The sequence below is a fragment of the Crinia signifera genome, chromosome 3 (genome assembly GCF_055691185.1).
Source record: "Crinia signifera chromosome 3, ASM5569118v1, whole genome shotgun sequence".
Classification (NCBI taxonomy): Eukaryota; Metazoa; Chordata; class Amphibia; order Anura; family Myobatrachidae; genus Crinia; species Crinia signifera.
In genome coordinates, this window is record NC_139219.1 from 341,124,872 (window position 1) to 341,142,808 (window position 17,937).

The following is a 17,937-nucleotide window of genomic DNA, read 5'->3' on the forward strand; positions in this document are numbered from 1 at the left end:
CAGAACTCAGAGCTTTACTATAGTTTTAAAAGTCACACAGTGGATGCAATTTCTGTTCCCCTCCCTTCTCTTGTTTTCTTTACTATCATTTTATTTGACAAGTGTGAGACTCAGGATGTCTGATTACCGGATGATGAGACGTGATGATCTGGCGACTATATGTGTACGGAGGGACATCCCTTGGTCTGGCCTGAGTAAAGAACTGATGATAAAGGCACTCATGGAAGCCGATCGGGTTCTAGCTGCTGGAGGAAGCCAGTCCAGGGACACTCCTACTCCAAGGGCTCAGTTGGCACAAGACAACACAAGTGATGCCCCGCCAGGGTCAGATGCATCTGCTGGCAACAGTGAGTCTACACTGCAGAGTTACCTTCAAACTGCTGTCAGGCAAATGAAGGACCTGGACCCCACAATGGCCGTGCAGCTAATGCAGCATTACCAGGCAACTGCTGACAGAGAGGCTGAGCAGCGCAGAGCCGAGCTAGAGGCTGAGCAGCGCAGAGCCGAGCTAGAGGCTGAGCAGCGCAGAGCCGAGCGAGAGGCTGCAGAGCGTCAGGCGGAGCGTGAGTACCAGTTGGAACTGGTGAGGCTCAGCGGCCAGAGCGCTGTTGGTAACCCGGGTAGGAAAAAGCCCCGGCATGACCAATTTCCCGTGCTGGAGAAAAATGGTGACCTGGATACTTTCTTCAGGAGTTTCGAAAAGACTTGCCGGCAGTTTGCACTGGACCCCAGTGAATGGGCAAGTTATTTAACCCCTGGGCTGAGGGGAAAGGCTTTGGATGCATTTGCTGACCTTCCCCAGGAGCTGGATGGAGATTATACTGCCATAAAGAAAGCCTTGCTACAGCGTTTCAACATCACCCCTGAGGCATACCGACAGAAGTTCAGAGACTTAAAGCGCAGCCCCTCTGATACCTATGGGGGCCTGTTAGCACAACTGTCAACCCTGTTGCATCAGTGGGTTGAGGGCTTGCAAGTAAAGGACTATGATAAATTGAAGGACCTATTTCTGCAAGAGCAGTTCATCGCACTCTGCCCAGCTGAGGTTAAAGAGTGGGTCCTGGACCGGAATCCCGAATCAGCAGAAAAGGCTGCCACCCTGGCAGACCAATACACCAGCACCAGGGCTTCTGTGGCAAAGAAGACCTGGGGGACGCCCGGGCAAGTCAGCTGGAGAGAGCGGAGACCCGGAGACTCGCCCCAGCAGCCCTCTTCAACTAAACCAGCAGCCACTGCATTTGTTGGGGGGGTGGGGGGACAACCTGTTTTGGCAACCAGCCGCAGGTGTTTTATTTGCGATGAAGTGGGGCACTTCCGTTCCCGTTGCCCCAAGAGGAACTCTCCTGTGGGGGGCCCAGCCGTGAAACCTATGCCTGCCGTCCTGTGTGTAGGAGGACCCCAGGAGAGACCCCGGGACAATCTACAACCAGTCCAGGTAGGACAAAGGGTGGCGCTTGGGCTATTGGACTCAGGTGCAGATCTGACTCTCATAGATTCAGCATTGGTGGGCCCAGAGAACATCATCCCAGGAAAGACTATTGCTGTACGGGGGGGTGAGTGGGGTCCACCCTGATGTTCCTATGGCCAGGGTATACCTTGATTGGGGGGTTGGAAGAGGCATCCGTGATGTTGGGGTGCTGGACAATCTACCTGCCGGTGTGCTTTTGGGGACTGATCTTGGAAAGATGCACACTGCCTATGTCAATGAAAGTGATGTTGGTAATGACTCTGTGTTACTAGCTAACCCTTCTGTCCCTCAGGCGACCCCTGCTGAGCTTTACAATCGTAATGTAAATGTATGTGAGGTTGCATGTTTGTGTTTAGCAGAACCTAACCCTTTGCAAATGTACAGGGGGGAAGTGGGTCACAATGCCTGTACTAAGGTAGAATTATGTGATGTATCGTTACCAGATAATGTTGCGAAAGCACCAGTATCAGGGGTTGTACAGAATACTGAGCCAATCTCTGTGTTAGCAGTTCAGACAAGGAGAGCTGCAGCCCAGAACAGCTGTGATTTAACCCCTGCCTGTGTGGAAGGGGACTCCCTGGAAGTGGATACCCCTCCACCCCCCTCCCCTCCTGTAGAAGTCTCCAGTTCAGATGCTGTCCTAGAGGAGGGGGGGGGCTTGCCTGCCTTGTTTCCCCACACTGATCAGCTGCTCAGAAGTGAGGCATTCAAAGTAGAACAGCAGACCGATCCCAGCTTGGCCGCTCTCAGAGAGCAAGCCAAGGAGGTCCCAACGGGGAATGGCTCAGTCAGAGTTTATGTAGAAAATGGGCTGTTATATCGTGAGCCACCTTCCTCAGAGGACCCTGAAGATGAAGGTCCTAACAGGCAGCTGGTGGTTCCACAGGCTTATAGGGAAGGGTTAATGAAAATAGCTCATGAAATTCCCTTAGGCGGACATATGAATCCGAAAAGAACTCAAGCTCGTTTGAGGCCCAATTTTTTCTGGCCTAACATGGGGAACGATGTACCTAATTACTGTCGCTCCTGCCATGCCTGCCAGTTAGCTGGGAAGCCCGGTGACCAAGGCCGAGCACCTCTCATTTCATTACCACTTATCGCAGAACCCTTTGAGCGGGTTGGTGTAGATCTTGTGGGGCCCCTCGCTATCCCCAGCAGCTCAGGGAAACAATACATTCTCACTGTGGTGGACTACGCCACGAGGTACCCTGAAGCTGTAGCACTCTCCTCCATCCGCGCAGACAAAGTGGCGGATGCGCTCATATCCATTTTCTCCAGGGTGGGGTTCCCAAAGGAGATGCTAACTGACCAGGGTACTCAGTTCATGTCTAAGCTCATGCAGAGTCTCTGTAAGAGGATGCAGGTGGATCACCTAATCACCTCTGCCTATCACCCCCAAACGAACGGCCTCTGCGAACGCTTCAATGGTACCATAAAACAGATGTTGAGGGTCTTTGTGGAGTCCCAGGGAAGGGACTGGGAAAGGTTCTTGCCGCACCTCCTGTTTGCATACCGGGAGGTGCCTCAAGAATCAACGGGCTTCTCCCCCTTTGAACTCCTGTATGGGCGCCGTGCACGTGGACCCCTGGATTTGATTAGACAGGAGTGGGAGGGGAATTTGGTCACCCCGGAAACATCCGTGGTGCACTATGTGGTGCAATTCAGGGAGAAAATGCAGTTCCTAATGGAAATGGCACAGAGCAACCTGAAGGCTGCACAGACCAAGCAAAAACAATGGTACGACCGACAGGCTAGAGAGCGTATCTTTGAGGTGGGGCAAAAGGTATTGGCTCTGGTTCCCATGAGACAGAACAAGCTGCAGGCTGCCTGGGAGGGTCCCTACACTGTAATACAACGTATCAAAGATGTTAATTACATTGTGGAAAAAGGGGAGGGACGTAAGAGGCAGAAGATGTATCATGTCAACATGCTCAAACCTTATCACGAAAGGGGGGCTTGTGTGTTTGCTGTGTGTAGTTTGCCTGAGAATGAGCAAGGAATTGACCCCCTGATGGATTTAGCAGCTGCTGCTAAGGAGGGGCGATATACATGCAGAAAAAGGAGGTGTGGGTATGCCCTGCGCTGGCCTTCACTGCTTAATGCTAGTGGGTGTGTACAAAAGAATAATTGACACAATTGACACAATGTATTTTAGTTAATAAAATAATTTTTTATTTATAAAAAATCAAGAGGGATATAGAATATAAAATATATATGGGTTGTGATATTTTACTAGGTGATCCTAATACCGGTATACAACACAAAACTTTGACAGACTCACATACAACATATATTGTACTGCCCCTCTGCGGGCGTTACTGGTGCTTTAAATTGAATAAAGTCTCAATGTATGATCCGGAGTCTGAACACAGTCACTTGGTACTTTGAGCAATAAATTTGCTTACCAGGAGATGGTTGCAGTGTTAGCGTGTAGGGGTTCCAGGGATACGATCTGTGTCTGCCGGCAGACTTTTTACCTCCTGTTGTAGCAGCGGTCCGTGCGGCTTGCTGTGTAGGGAGGGATCGATTACTCTGAGATCGACGCGTTTCGCCTGTATCACAGGCTTCCTCGGGATAATGCATTATCCCGAGGAAGCCTGTGATACAGCATACCGGGCTTCTCCTGAGGTGCTGGAAGCCATGAAGAGGGAAATTGAAATTGATGAAATGCTGCAGCTGGGGGTGATTCAACGGTCTCACAGTGCTTGGGCTGCCCCAGTTGTACTGGTCCCAAAGAAGTGTGGGGGCACCCGCTTCTGTGTAGACTATAGAAGGTTAAATGATGCCACTGTGTTCGATGCCTATCCCATGCCCAGGATAGATGAACTGTTAGATCAGCTGGCCCAGGCACGTTACATCACTGTCATGGATCTGAGTAGAGGATACTGGCAGATCCCACTGTCACCGGAGGCCCGTGAGCGGTCTGCATTTATCACACCATTCGGCCTGTTTGAGTTTCTGGTCATGCCCTTTGGAATGAAAAATGCACCTGCGTCCTTTCAGCGCCTGGTTAATGACCTGCTGGAAGGCCAGGAGACACATGCCGTCGCCTACCTGGATGACATTGCGGTGTTCAGTCAGACCTGGGAAGAGCACCTGATCCATCTGAACAGTGTGTTAAGTAAAATCACGGGGGCCGGGTTGACGATTAAACCAGAGAAATGCCAGCTTGGGCTGGGTGAGGTACACTACCTGGGGCACTGTGTTGGAGGTGGTACCCTTCGCCCAGAGTTAAGCAAAGTAGAGGCTATAACGGAGTGGCCCACTCCCACAACCAAAAAACAGGTCATGTCCTTCCTAGGTACTGCTGGGTATTACCGAAAATTTGTACCCCACTACAGCACTCTAGCAAAACCACTGACAGACTTAACCAAAAAGAAGTTGCCCCAGGTGGTCAATTGGACAAAGGAATGTGAGGGGGCATTTTTGGCGCTGAAGTCCGCATTAGCTAAGTCACCTGTGCTGCAGGCCCCAGATTTCCAAAAGAAGTTTGTAGTGCAGACTGATGCTTCCAATTATGGGCTAGGTGCTGTGCTCAGCCAAGTCAATGAGAAAGGAGAGGAGCATCCCATCCTGTTCTTAAGTAAGAAATTGCTTCCCAGAGAAGTAGCCTATGCCACCGTGGAGAAGGAGTGTTTGGCGATTGTGTGGGCTCTCCAAAAACTCCAGCCATATCTGTACGGACGTGACTTTTTAATAATTACAGATCACAACCCACTAGTATTTCTGAATAGAGTTGCTGGAGATAATGGAAAACTGCTAAGATGGAGCCTTATACTGCAGCAGTACACCTTTACCATCCAGCACAAAAAGGGTGCCCACCACAGTAATGCAGATGGACTCTCACGGCGAGGTAGTGAATAGCGCACTGAGGAGATGGTGACGTGGGTCACCACCTCTGTGCGCCATTTTAAAAGGGGGAGGTGTAACGATCAGATCAGGTGATCGATCAAATTAACGTATGCCTCCTGTTATGATTATCTGTCCGGTCAATGTATGTCTGATATTGGTGTAATAGTTATGTCTCCTGTGAGTATTGGAATCAGGACATGTCTTGTATGTAAACTGTAGGTGACCCTGGTTTGAGTTTGAGGCCTGTATTCCCTCAGTGTGACATCTGTGGACTCCTCCGGAGTTAGGATGTAAGATAAGATCTGAGCCCCTCATAAACCATGGTCCAGGAGAAGAGGTTAGAGTTTGTCCCCTTCCTTCACATCTCTTATCAGTGGGTCTGCTATGCAAGGAAGGAGGATCAATCACTTTGAAAACAGCAGACTGTAGAAAATACATTGCCAGGGACCTTCCACACTCCTTCAGCATGGAAAGAGTGGAATCCCAAGGGTGGGAGGGATGAGGGAGTCTGCAAGGTATAACTAAGACCTTTCTCCCTATAGTCAGTGTCACTACCTGGGGGTCTAGCAAACAGGCTGTAGGCGACGAGAGATTTCTTGTGGAGGACCCCCCCACGTCAGGATCTGTATTTAAGTGTAAGATAGGTTCTGTCATTTTTTTCTTTTTATTTTATCTCTGAAATTTGCATTTAATCGTTGTGTGTACTTTTAAAATCATTGTAATGTCTTGTAACTATTTTCTAAAGCTCTGTAGTATTTCTAGGAATAAATAACATATTCCCAGTTCTGGTTCTGTGTTCCTAAGACTCATTATCCTCAGAAGAGAAAGGCTGGCAAGCGTTACCATTGTTATCTTGTATTGTGTGGTCAGGGGCGAGCCAAGCCGCCCCTTGCGCAGTTTCAGGCGCTAAAATCAGGTTTTGGCTGGTGGCAGTGTACCTCAAGGAAAGGACCCGAGTGTCCTGAGTGAACCCCAGTCACGGCCGGCGCTGCTCAGATTGACGTATCGGAGCAGGCGACTGGTGGGTCCGTGACACCTGGTAATGTAGGATTGCCAGCACCTGTGGTGACACCTTTCTTATCAGTTACCTAGCTCCCCACAGGTGCTGGCAATCCTACATTATCCATACCTCCCAGCATGCCCCTCTCCAGGAGGACACAATGCTCTGTTCCTGGGCTTCCCTGGTAATGTATGATTGCCAGCACCTGTGGTGACACCTTTCTTATCAGTTACCTAGCTCCCCACAGGTGCTGGCAATCCTACATTATCCATACCTCCCAGCATGCCTCTCTCCAGGAGGACACAATGCTCTGTTCCTGGGCTTCCCTGGTAATGTATGATTGCTAGCACCTGTGGTGACACCTTTCTTATCAGTTACCCAGCTCCCCACAGGTGCTGGCAATCATACATTATCCATACCTCCCAGCATGCCCCTCTCCAGGAGGACACAATGCTCTGTTCCTGGACTTCCCTGGTAATGTATGATTACCAGCACCTGGGGTGACACCTTTCTTATCAGTTACCCAGCTCCCCACAGGTGCTGGCAATCCTACATTATCCTTACCACCCAGCATGCCCCTCTCCAGGAGGACACAATGCTCTGTTCCTGGGCTTCCCTGGTAATGTATGATTACCAGCACCTGGGGTGACACCTTTCTTATCAGTTACCTAGCTCACCACAGGTGCTGGCAATCATACATTATCCATACCTCCCAGCATGCCCCTCTCCAGGAGGACACAATGCTCTGTTCCTGGGCTTCCCTGGTAATGTATGATTGCCAGCACCTGTGGTGACACCTTTCTTATCAGTTACCTAGCTCCCCACAGGTGCTGGCAATCATACATTGTACATACCTCCCAGCATGCCCCTCTCCAGGAGGACACAAGGCTCTCCTGGGCTTCCCTGGTAATGTATGATTGCCAGCACCTGTGGTGACACCTTTCTTATCAGTTACCTAGCTCCCTACAGGTGCTGGCAATCATACATTATCCATACCTCCCAGCATCCCCCTCTCCAGGAGGACACAATGCTCTGTTCCTGGGCTTCCCTGGTAATGTATGATTGCCAGCACCTGTGGTGACACCTTTCTTATCAGTTACATAGCTCCCCACAGGTGCTGGCAATCCTACATTACCCATACCTCCCAGCATGCCCCTCTCCAGGAGGACACAATGCTCTGCTCCTGGGCTTCCCTGGTAATGTATGATTGCCAGCACCTGGGGTGACACCTTTCTTATCAGTTACCCAGCTCCCCACAGGTGCTGGCAATCATACATTATCCATACCTCCCAGCATGCCCCTCTCCAGGAGGACACAATGCTCTGTTCCTGGGCTTCCCTGGTAATGTAGGATTGCCAGCACCTGTGGTGACACCTTTCTTATCAGTTACCTAGCTCCCCACAGGTGCTGGCAATCATACATTATCCATACCTCCCAGCATGCCTCTCTCCAGGAGGACACAATGCTCTGCTCCTGGACTTCCCTGGTAATGTATGATTGCCAGCACATGTGGTGACACCTTTCTTATCAGTTACCTAGCTCCCCACAGGTGCTGGCAATCATACATTATCCATACCTCCCAGCATGCCCCTCTCCAGGAGGACACAATGCTCAGTTCCTGGACTTCCCTGGTAATGTATGATTGCCAGCACCTGTGGTGACACCTTTCTTATCAGTTACCTAGCTCCCCACAGGTGCTGGCAATCCTACATTATCCATACCTCCCAGCATGCCCCTCTCCAGGAGGACACAAGGCTCTGTTCCTGGGCTTCCCTGGTAATATAGGATTGCCAGCACCTGTGATGACACCTTTCTTATCAGTTACCTAGCTCCCCACAGGTGCTGGCGATCATACATTATCCATACCTCCCAGCATGCCCCTCTCCGGGAGGACACAATGCTCTGCTCCTGGACTTCCCTGGTAATGTATGATTGCCAGCACCTGTGATGACACCTTTCTTATCAGTTACCTAGCTCCCCACAGGTGCTGGCGATCATACATTATCCATACCTCCCAGCATGCCCCACTCCAGGAGGACACAATGCTCTGTTCCTGGGCTTCCCTGGTAATGTATGATTGCCAGCACCTGTGGTGACACCTGTCTTATCAGTTACCTAGCTCCCCACAGGTGCTGGCAATCATACATTATCCATACCTCCCAGCATGCCCCTCTCCAGGAGGACACAATGCTCTGTTCCTGGACTTCCCTGGTAATGTAGGATTGCCAGCACCTGTGGTGACAACTTTCTTATCAGTTACCTAGCTCCCCACAGGTGATGGCAATCATACATTATCCATACCTCCCAGCATGCCCCTCTCCAGGAGGACACAATGCTCTGTTCCTGGGCTTCCCTGGTAATGTATGATTGCCAGCACCTGTGGTGACACCTTTCTTATCAGTTACCTAGCTCACCACAGGTGCTGGCAATCATACATTATCCATACCTCCCAGCATGCCCCTCTCCAGGAGGACACAATGCTCTGTTCCTGGGCTTCCCTGGTAATGTATGATTGCCAGCACCTGTGGGGACACCTTTCTTATCAGTTACCTAGCTCCCCACAGGTGCTGGCAATCATACATTATCCATACCTCCCAGCATGCCCCTCTCCATGAGGGACACAATGCTCTGTTCCTGGACTTCCCTGGTAATGTATGATTGCCATCACCTGTGGTGACACCTTTCTTATCAGTTACCTAGCTCCCCACAGGTGGTGGTAATCATACATTATACATACCTCCCGGCATGCCCCTCTCCAGGAGGACACAATGCTCTGTTCCTGGGCTTCCCTGGTAATGTATGATTGCCAGCACCTGTGGTGACACCTTTCTTATCAGTTACATAGCTCCCCACAGGTGCTGGCAGTCATACATTATCCATACCTCCCAGCATGCCCCTCTCCAGGAGGACACAGTGCTCTGTTCCTGGGCTTCCCTGGTAATGTATGATTGCCAGCACCTGTGGTGACACCTTTCTTATCAGTTACATAGTTCCCCACAGGTGCTGGCAGTCATACATTATCCATACCTCCCAGCATGCCCCTCTCCAGGAGGACACAGTGCTCTGTTCCTTGGCTTCCCTGGTAATGTATGATTGCCAACACCTGTGGTGACACCTTTCTTATCAGTTACCTAGCTCCCCACAGGTGCTGGCAATCATACATTGTACATACCTCCCAGCATGCCCCTCTCCAGGAGGACACAATGCTCTGTTCCTGGGCTTCCCTGGTAATGTATGATTGCCAGCACCTGTGGTGACACCTTTCTTATCAGTTACCTAGCTCCCCACAGGTGGTGGTAATCATACATTATACATACCTCCCGGCATGCCCCTCTCCAGGAGGACACAATGCTCTGTTCCTGGGCTTCCCTGGTAATGTATGATTGCCAGCACCTGTGGTGACACCTTTCTTATCAGTTACATAGCTCCCCACAGGTGCTGGCAGTCATACATTATCCATACCTCCCAGCATGCCCCTCTCCAGGAGGACACAGTGCTCTGTTCCTGGGCTTCCCTGGTAATGTATGATTGCCAGCACCTGTGGTGACACCTTTCTTATCAGTTACATAGTTCCCCACAGGTGCTGGCAGTCATAAATTATCCATACCTCCCAGCATGCCCCTCTCCAGGAGGACACAGTGCTCTGTTCCTTGGCTTCCCTGGTAATGTATGATTGCCAACACCTGTGGTGACACCTTTCTTATCAGTTACCTAGCTCCCCACAGGTGCTGGCAATCATACATTGTACATACCTCCCAGCATGCCCCTCTCCAGGAGGACACAATGCTCTGTTCCTGGGCTTCCCTGGTAATGTATGATTGCCAGCACCTGTGGTGACACCTTTCTTATCAGTTACCTAGCTCCCCACAGGTGCTTGCAATCATACATTATCCATACTTCCCAGCATGCCCCTCTCCAGGAGGACACAATGCTCTGTTCCTGGGCTTCCCTGGTAATGTATGATTGCCAGCACCTGGGGTGACACCTTTCTTATCAGTTACCTAGCTCCCCACAGGTGCTGGCAATCATACATTATCCATACCTCCCAGCATGCCCCTCTCCAGGAGAACACGATACTCTGTTCTTGGGCTTCCCTGGTAATGTACGATTGCCAGCACCTGTGGTGACACCTTTCTTATCAGTTACATAGCTCCCCACAGGTGCTTGCAATCATACATTATCCATACCTCCCAGCATGCCCCTCTCCAGGAGGACACAATGCTCTGTTCCTGGACTTCCCTGGTAATGTAGGATTGCCAGCACCTGTGGTGACACCTTTCTTATCAGTTACCTAGCTCCCCACAGGTGCTGGCAATCATACATTATCCATACCTCCCAGCATGCCCCTCTCCAGGAGGACACAATGCTCTGTTCCTGGACTTCCCTGGTAATGTAGGATTGCCAGCACCTGTGGTGACACCTTTCTTATCAGTTACCTAGCTCACCACAGGTGCTGGCAATCATACATTATCCATACCTCCCAGCATGCCCCTCTCCAGGAGGACACAATGCTCTGCTCCTGGGCTTCCCTGGTAATGTATGATTGCCATCACCTGTGGTGACACCTTTCTTATCAGTTACCTAGCTCCCCACAGGTGCTGGCAATCATACATTATCCATACCTCCCAGCATGCCCCTCTCCAGGAGGACACAATGCTCTGTTCCTGGGCTTCCCTGGTAATGTATGATTGCCAGCACCTGTGGTGACACCTGTCTTATCAGTTACCTAGCTCCCCACAGGTGCTGGCAATCATACATTATCCATACCTCCCAGCATGCCCCTCTCCAGGAGGACACAATGCTCTGCTCCTGGGCTTCCCTGGTAATGTATGATTGCCAGCACCTGTGGTGACACCTTTCTTATCAGTTACATAGCTCCCCACAGGTGCTGGCAATCATACATTATTCATACCTCCCAGCATCCCCCTCTCCAGGAGGACACAATGCTCTGCTCCTGGGCTTCCCTGGTAATGTATGACTGCCAGCACCTGTGGTGACACCTTTCTTATCAGTTACATAGCTCCCCACAGGTGCTGGCAATCATACATTATCCATACCTCCCAGCATGCCCCTCTCCAGGAGGACACAATGCTCTGCTCCTGGGCTTCCCTGGTAATGTATGATTGCCAGCACCTGTGGTGAAACCTTTCTTATCAATTAACCTGTTCAACACAGGTGCTGGCAATCCTACATTAAGAGGAAAGTCCAGGAGCAGAGCATTGTGTCCTCCTGCAGAGGGTCAGGTAGGCAAGTATGGTCCCCGGCAGGTGCATACACAGTGGAGGGTCAGTAAGGGTGTCCGACAGGTGCATACACAACAGAAGGTCTGTGAGGGTGTCCGATAGGCGCGTGCACAGCGGAGGGTCGGTGAGGGTCCCCGGTAGGCACGTGCACAGCGGAGGGTCGGTGAGGGTCCCCGGTAGGCACATGCACAGCGGAGGGTCGGTGAGGGTCCCCGGTAGGCACGTGCACAGCGGAGGGTCGGTGAGGGTCTCCGGTAGGCACGTGCACAGCGGAGGGTCGGTGAGGGTCCCCGGTAGGCACGTGCACAGCGGAGGGTCGGTGAGGGTCCCCGGTAGGCACGTGCACAGCGGAGGGTCGGTGAGGGTCCCCGGTAGGCACGTGCACAGCGGAGGGTCGGTGAGGGTCCCCGGTAGGCACGTGCACAGCGGAGGGTCGGTGAGGGTCCCCGGTAGGCACGTGCACAGCGGAGGGTCGGTGAGGGTCTCCGGTAGGCACGTGCACAGCGGAGGGTCGGTGAGGGTCCCCGGTAGGCACGTGCACAGCGGAGGGTCGGTGAGGGTCCCCGGTAGGCACGTGCACAGCGGAGGGTCGGTGAGGGTCCCCGGTAGGCACGTGCACAGCGGAGGGTCGGTGAGGGTCCCCGGTAGGCACGTGCAGTGGTGTAACTATAGAGGGTGCAGGGGATGCAAATTCTATGGGGCCTGGGGCCCCAGCAGGCTATCCCCTGCACCCCCTTGATCTTCTTTTCACTAGTTCATTTTAATATTGCCGCGCTGCCCTCTTGTACGTAATTCAGAGGGGCCGGGCAGCAGTGGAGCTCAGAACCAAGAAGCAATATATCTTGGCTCTGTCCAGGGAGTAGTGTAACTCGGCGCCGCCTGGGCAGCAGTGGAGCCCGGCGCCGCCTGTGACTCGGGAGAAGTAAAGGTCGCCTCCCGTGGAGCAGTATAGAATGGCGCCTCTCGGGGAGCAGTCAATCCCGGTGCTGCCGCCACCCAGGAAGCAGTAAAGCTCGGCTCAGTGTCACGGAGGGGAGCAGAGGACCGCGGTGCTGTGGAAATGGTACAGCCCAGCACAGAAGAGCAGGAGAGCCCAGCAGTGAACGGAGCAGCTGGTGAGTGCATTTGCAGACCTGCCACTGCCAGGGGGAAGCCTTTAAAAACCTGCCCCCCCCCTTTTCCCCTCCATGTTCTATCTCCCCCACCCTATGCTCTCCTCCCCCTGTCCCCTCTTTCTCTCAACCCTCTCTCACTCCTCCGCTGTCTCACATCTCTTTTTCTCTCTCTGCCCCTTGTCTCTTTCACCTCTATCTCTCCTACCCACATCTTTCCCTCCCTCTCAGTCTCACTCTTTCTTTCTCCCCCTATCTATACACTTGGCTCTGTGTCTCTCTCTCTCTCTCTACCTGACACCCTCTCCCCCTGTCTCTCCTCCTTTCTCTCCCTGACACTCTAACTCTTTTCTTCCTCTCTCCCTCTCTCCTGCTCACACCCCTCCCTTTCTGTACTCTTTATTTCCTGGTACCCTTTACCTCTCCCTCTACCCACTCTTTCTTCTGACACCCCCCCCCCCTCCCCCCGAGTGGCATTGTAGTGACAATGGAGGGGGGGCCCTTCCAGGATTTTGCTATGGTAGGCACGCGCACAACGGAGGATCGGTAAGGGTGTCCGGTAGGCACGCGCACAACGGAGGATTGGTAAGGGTGTCCAGTAAGTGTGGACACAGCGAAGGGTTGGTAAGGGTGTCCGGTAGGTGCGTGCACAGTGGAGGGTTGGTAAGGGTGTCCGGTAAGTGTGGGCACAGTGGAGGGTTGGTAAGGGTGTCCGGTAAGTGTGGGCACAGTGGAGGGTTGGTAAGGGTGTCCGGTAAGTGTGGGCACAGTGGAGGATCGGTAAGGGTGTCCGGTAAGTGCGTGCACAGTGGAGGGTTGGTAAGGGTGTCCGGTAAGTGCGTGCACAGTGGAGGGTTGGTAAGGGTGTCCGGTAAGTGTGGGCACAGTGGAGGGTCGGTAAGGGTGTCCGGTAGGTGTGGGCACAGTGGAGGGTTGGTAAGGGTGTCCGGTAAGTGTGGGCACAGTGGAGGGTTGGTAAGGGTGTCCGGTAAGTGTGGGCACAGTGGAGGGTTGGTAAGGGTGTCCGGTAAGTGTGGGCACAGTGGAGGGTTGGTAAGGGTGTCCGGTAAGTGTGGGCACAGTGGAGGGTTGGTAAGGGTGTCCGGTAAGTGTGGGCACAGTGGAGGGTTGGTAAGGGTGTCCGGTAAGTGTGGGCACAGTGGAGGGTTGGTAAGGGTGTCCGGTAAGTGTGGGCACAGTGGAGGGTCGGTAAGGGTGTCCGGTAAGTTTGGGCACAGTGGAGGATCGGTAAGGGTGTCCGGTAAGTGCGTGCACAGTGGAGGGTTGGTAAGGGTGTCTGTCCGGTAGGCGCATGCACAGCGAAGGGTCGGCAAGGGTCCCCGGTAGGCACGCGCACAACGGAGGATCGGTAAGGGTGTCCGGTAGGCATGCGCACAACGGAGGATCGGTAAGGGTGTCCGGTAAGTGTGGGCACAGCGAAGGGTCGGTAAGGGTGTCCGGTAAGTGTGGGCACAGTGGAGGGTTGGTAAGGGTGTCCGGTAAGTGTGGGCACAGTGGAGGGTTGGTAAGGGTGTCCGGTAAGTGTGGGCACAGTGGAGGGTTGGTAAGGGTGTCCGGTAAGTGTGGGCACAGTGGAGGGTTGGTAAGGGTGTCCGGTAAGTGTGGGCACAGTGGAGGGTTGGTAAGGGTGTCCGGTAAGTGTGGGCACAGTGGAGGGTTGGTAAGGGTGTCCGGTAAGTGTGGGCACAGTGGAGGGTTGGTAAGGGTGTCCGGTAGGTGCGTGCACAGTGGAGGGTTGGTAAGGGTGTCCGGTAAGTGTGGGCACAGTGGAGGGTTGGTAAGGGTGTCCGGTAAGTGTGGGCACAGTGGAGGGTTGGTAAGTGTGGGCACAGTGGAGGGTTGGTAAGGGTGTCCGGTAAGTGTGGGCACAGTGGAGGGTTGGTAAGGGTGTCTGGTAAGTGTGGGCACAGTGGAGGGTTGGTAAGGGTGTCCGGTAAGTGTGGGCACAGTGGAGGGTTGGTAAGGGTGTCCGGTAAGTGTGGGCACAGTGGAGGGTTGGTAAGGGTGTCCGGTAAGTGTGGGCACAGCGGAGGGTTGGTAAGGGTGTCCGGTAAGTGTGGGCACAGCGGAGGGTTGGTAAGGGTGTCCGGTAAGTGTGGGCACAGCGGAGGGTTGGTAAGGGTGTCCGGTAAGTGTGGGCACAGTGGAGGGTTGGTAAGGGTGTCCGGTAAGTGTGGGCACAGTGGAGGGTTGGTAAGGGTGTCCGGTAAGTGTGGGCACAGTGGAGGGTTGGTAAGGGTGTCCGGTAAGTGTGGGCACAGTGGAGGGTTGGTAAGGGTGTCCGGTAAGTGTGGGCACAGTGGAGGGTCGGTAAGGGTGTCCGGTAGGTGTGGGCACAGTGGAGGGTTGGTAAGGGTGTCCGGTAAGTGTGGGCACAGTGGAGGGTTGGTAAGGGTGTCCGGTAAGTGTGGGCACAGTGGAGGGTTGGTAAGGGTGTCCGGTAAGTGTGGGCACAGTGGAGGGTTGGTAAGGGTGTCCGGTAAGTGTGGGCACAGTGGAGGGTTGGTAAGGGTGTCCGGTAAGTGTGGGCACAGCGGAGGGTTGGTAAGGGTGTCCGGTAAGTGTGGGCACAGTGGAGGGTTGGTAAGGGTGTCTGGTAAGTGTTGGCACAGTGGAGGGTTGGTAAGGGTGTCCGGTAAGTGTGGGCACAGCGGAGGGTTGGTAAGGGTGTCCGGTAAGTGTGGGCACAGTGGAGGGTTGGTAAGGGTGTCTGGTAAGTGTGGGCACAGTGGAGGGTTGGTAAGGGTGTCCTGTAGGTGTGGGCACAGTGGAGGGTTGGTAAGGGTGTCCGGTAAGTGTGGGCACAGTGGAGGGTTGGTAAGGGTGTCCGGTAAGTGTGGGCACAGTGGAGGGTTGGTAAGGGTGTCCGGTAAGTGTGGGCACAGTGGAGGGTTGGTAAGGGTGTCCGGTAAGTGTGGGCACAGTGGAGGGTTGGTAAGGGTGTCCGGTAAGTGTGGGCACAGTGGAGGGTTGGTAAGGGTGTCCGGTAAGTGTGGGCACAGTGGAGGGTTGGTAAGGGTGTCCGGTAGGTGCGTGCACAGTGGAGGGTTGGTAAGGGTGTCCGGTAAGTGTGGGCACAGTGGAGGGTTGGTAAGGGTGTCCGGTAAGTGTGGGCACAGTGGAGGGTTGGTAAGGGTGTCCGGTAAGTGTGGGCACAGTGGAGGGTTGGTAAGGGTGTCCGGTAAGTGTGGGCACAGTGGAGGGTTGGTAAGGGTGTCCGGTAAGTGTGGGCACAGCGGAGGGTTGGTAAGGGTGTCCGGTAAGTGTGGGCACAGCGGAGGGTTGGTAAGGGTGTCCGGTAAGTGTGGGCACAGTGAAGGGTTGGTAAGGGTGTCCGGTAAGTGTGGGCACAGCGGAGGGTTGGTAAGGGTGTCCGGTAAGTGTGGGCACAGCGGAGGGTTGGTAAGGGTGTCCGGTAAGTGTGGGCACAGTGGAGGGTTGGTAAGGGTGTCCGGTAAGTGTGGGCACAGCGGAGGGTTGGTAAGGGTGTCCGGTAAGTGTGGGCACAGTGGAGGGTTGGTAAGGGTGTCTGGTAAGTGTGGGCACAGTGGAGGGTTGGTAAGGGTGTCCGGTAAGTGTGGGCACAGTGGAGGGTTGGTAAGGGTGTCCGGTAAGTGTGGGCACAGTGGAGGGTTGGTAAGGGTGTCCGGTAAGTGTGGGCACAGTGGAGGGTTGGTAAGGGTGTCCGGTAAGTGTGGGCACAGTGGAGGGTTGGTAAGGGTGTCCGGTAAGTGTGGGCACAGTGGAGGGTTGGTAAGGGTGTCCGGTAAGTGTGGGCACAGTGGAGGGTTGGTAAGGGTGTCCGGTAAGTGTGGGCACAGCGGAGGGTTGGTAAGGGTGTCCGGTAAGTGTGGGCACAGCGGAGGGTTGGTAAGGGTGTCCGGTAAGTGTGGGCACAGTGGAGGGTTGGTAAGGGTGTCCGGTAAGTGTGGGCACAGTGGAGGGTTGGTAAGGGTGTCCGGTAAGTGTGGGCACAGTGGAGGGTTGGTAAGGGTGTCCGGTAAGTGTGGGCACAGTGGAGGGTTGGTAAGGGTGTCCGGTAAGTGTGGGCACAGTGGAGGGTTGGTAAGGGTGTCCGGTAAGTGTGGGCACAGTGGAGGGTTGGTAAGGGTGTCCGGTAAGTGTGGGCACAGTGGAGGGTTGGTAAGGGTGTCCGGTAAGTGTGGGCACAGCGGAGGGTTGGTAAGGGTGTCAGGTAAGTGTGGGCACAGCGGAGGGTTGGTAAGGGTGTCAGGTAAGTGTGGGCACAGTGGAGGGTTGGTAAGGGTGTCCGGTAAGTGTGGGCACAGTGGAGGGTTGGTAAGGGTGTCCGGTAAGTGTGGGCACAGTGGAGGGTTGGTAAGGGTGTGTGGTAAGTGTGGGCACAGTGGAGGGTTGGTAAGGGTGTCCGGTAAGTGTGGGCACAGTGGAGGGTTGGTAAGGGTGTCCGGTAAGTGTGGGCACAGTGAAGGGTTGGTAAGGGTGTCCGGTAAGTGTGGGCACAGCGGAGGGTTGGTAAGGGTGTCCGGTAAGTGTGGGCACAGTGGAGGGTTGGTAAGGGTGTCCGGTAAGTGTGGGCACAGTGGAGGGTTGGTAAGGGTGTCCGGTAGGTGCGTGCACAGTGGAGGGTTGGTAAGGGTGTCCGGTAAGTGTGGGCACAGTGGAGGGTTGGTAAGGGTGTCCGGTAAGTGTGGGCACAGTGGAGGGTTGGTAAGGGTGTCCGGTAAGTGTGGGCACAGTGGAGGGTTGGTAAGGGTGTCCGGTAAGTGTGGGCACAGTGGAGGGTTGGTAAGGGTGTCCGGTAAGTGTGGGCACAGCGGAGGGTTGGTAAGGGTGTCCGGTAAGTGTGGGCACAGCGGAGGGTTGGTAAGGGTGTCCGGTAAGTGTGGGCACAGTGAAGGGTTGGTAAGGGTGTCCGGTAAGTGTGGGCACAGCGGAGGGTTGGTAAGGGTGTCCGGTAAGTGTGGGCACAGCGGAGGGTTGGTAAGGGTGTCCGGTAAGTGTGGGCACAGGGGAGGGTTGGTAAGGGTGTCCGGTAAGTGTGGGCACAGCGGAGGGTTGGTAAGGGTGTCCGGTAAGTGTGGGCACAGTGGAGGGTTGGTAAGGGTGTCTGGTAAGTGTGGGCACAGTGGAGGGTTGGTAAGGGTGTCCGGTAAGTGTGGGCACAGTGGAGGGTTGGTAAGGGTGTCCGGTAAGTGTGGGCACAGTGGAGGGTTGGTAAGGGTGTCCGGTAAGTGTGGGCACAGTGGAGGGTTGGTAAGG

General features: G+C 54.0%; 1 protein-coding gene across 1 annotated transcript; it reads left to right on the forward strand.

The window, feature by feature from the left end:
* On the forward strand, positions 1–1,738 carry LOC146064942 (uncharacterized). The gene has a single exon (XM_083178986.1). It carries the CDS (start codon positions 44–46, stop codon positions 1,571–1,573), a length of 1,530 nt encoding a protein of 509 aa, XP_083035112.1. The 5' UTR covers positions 1–43; the 3' UTR covers positions 1,574–1,738.
* Positions 1,739–17,937: the final 16,199 nt, after the last annotated feature.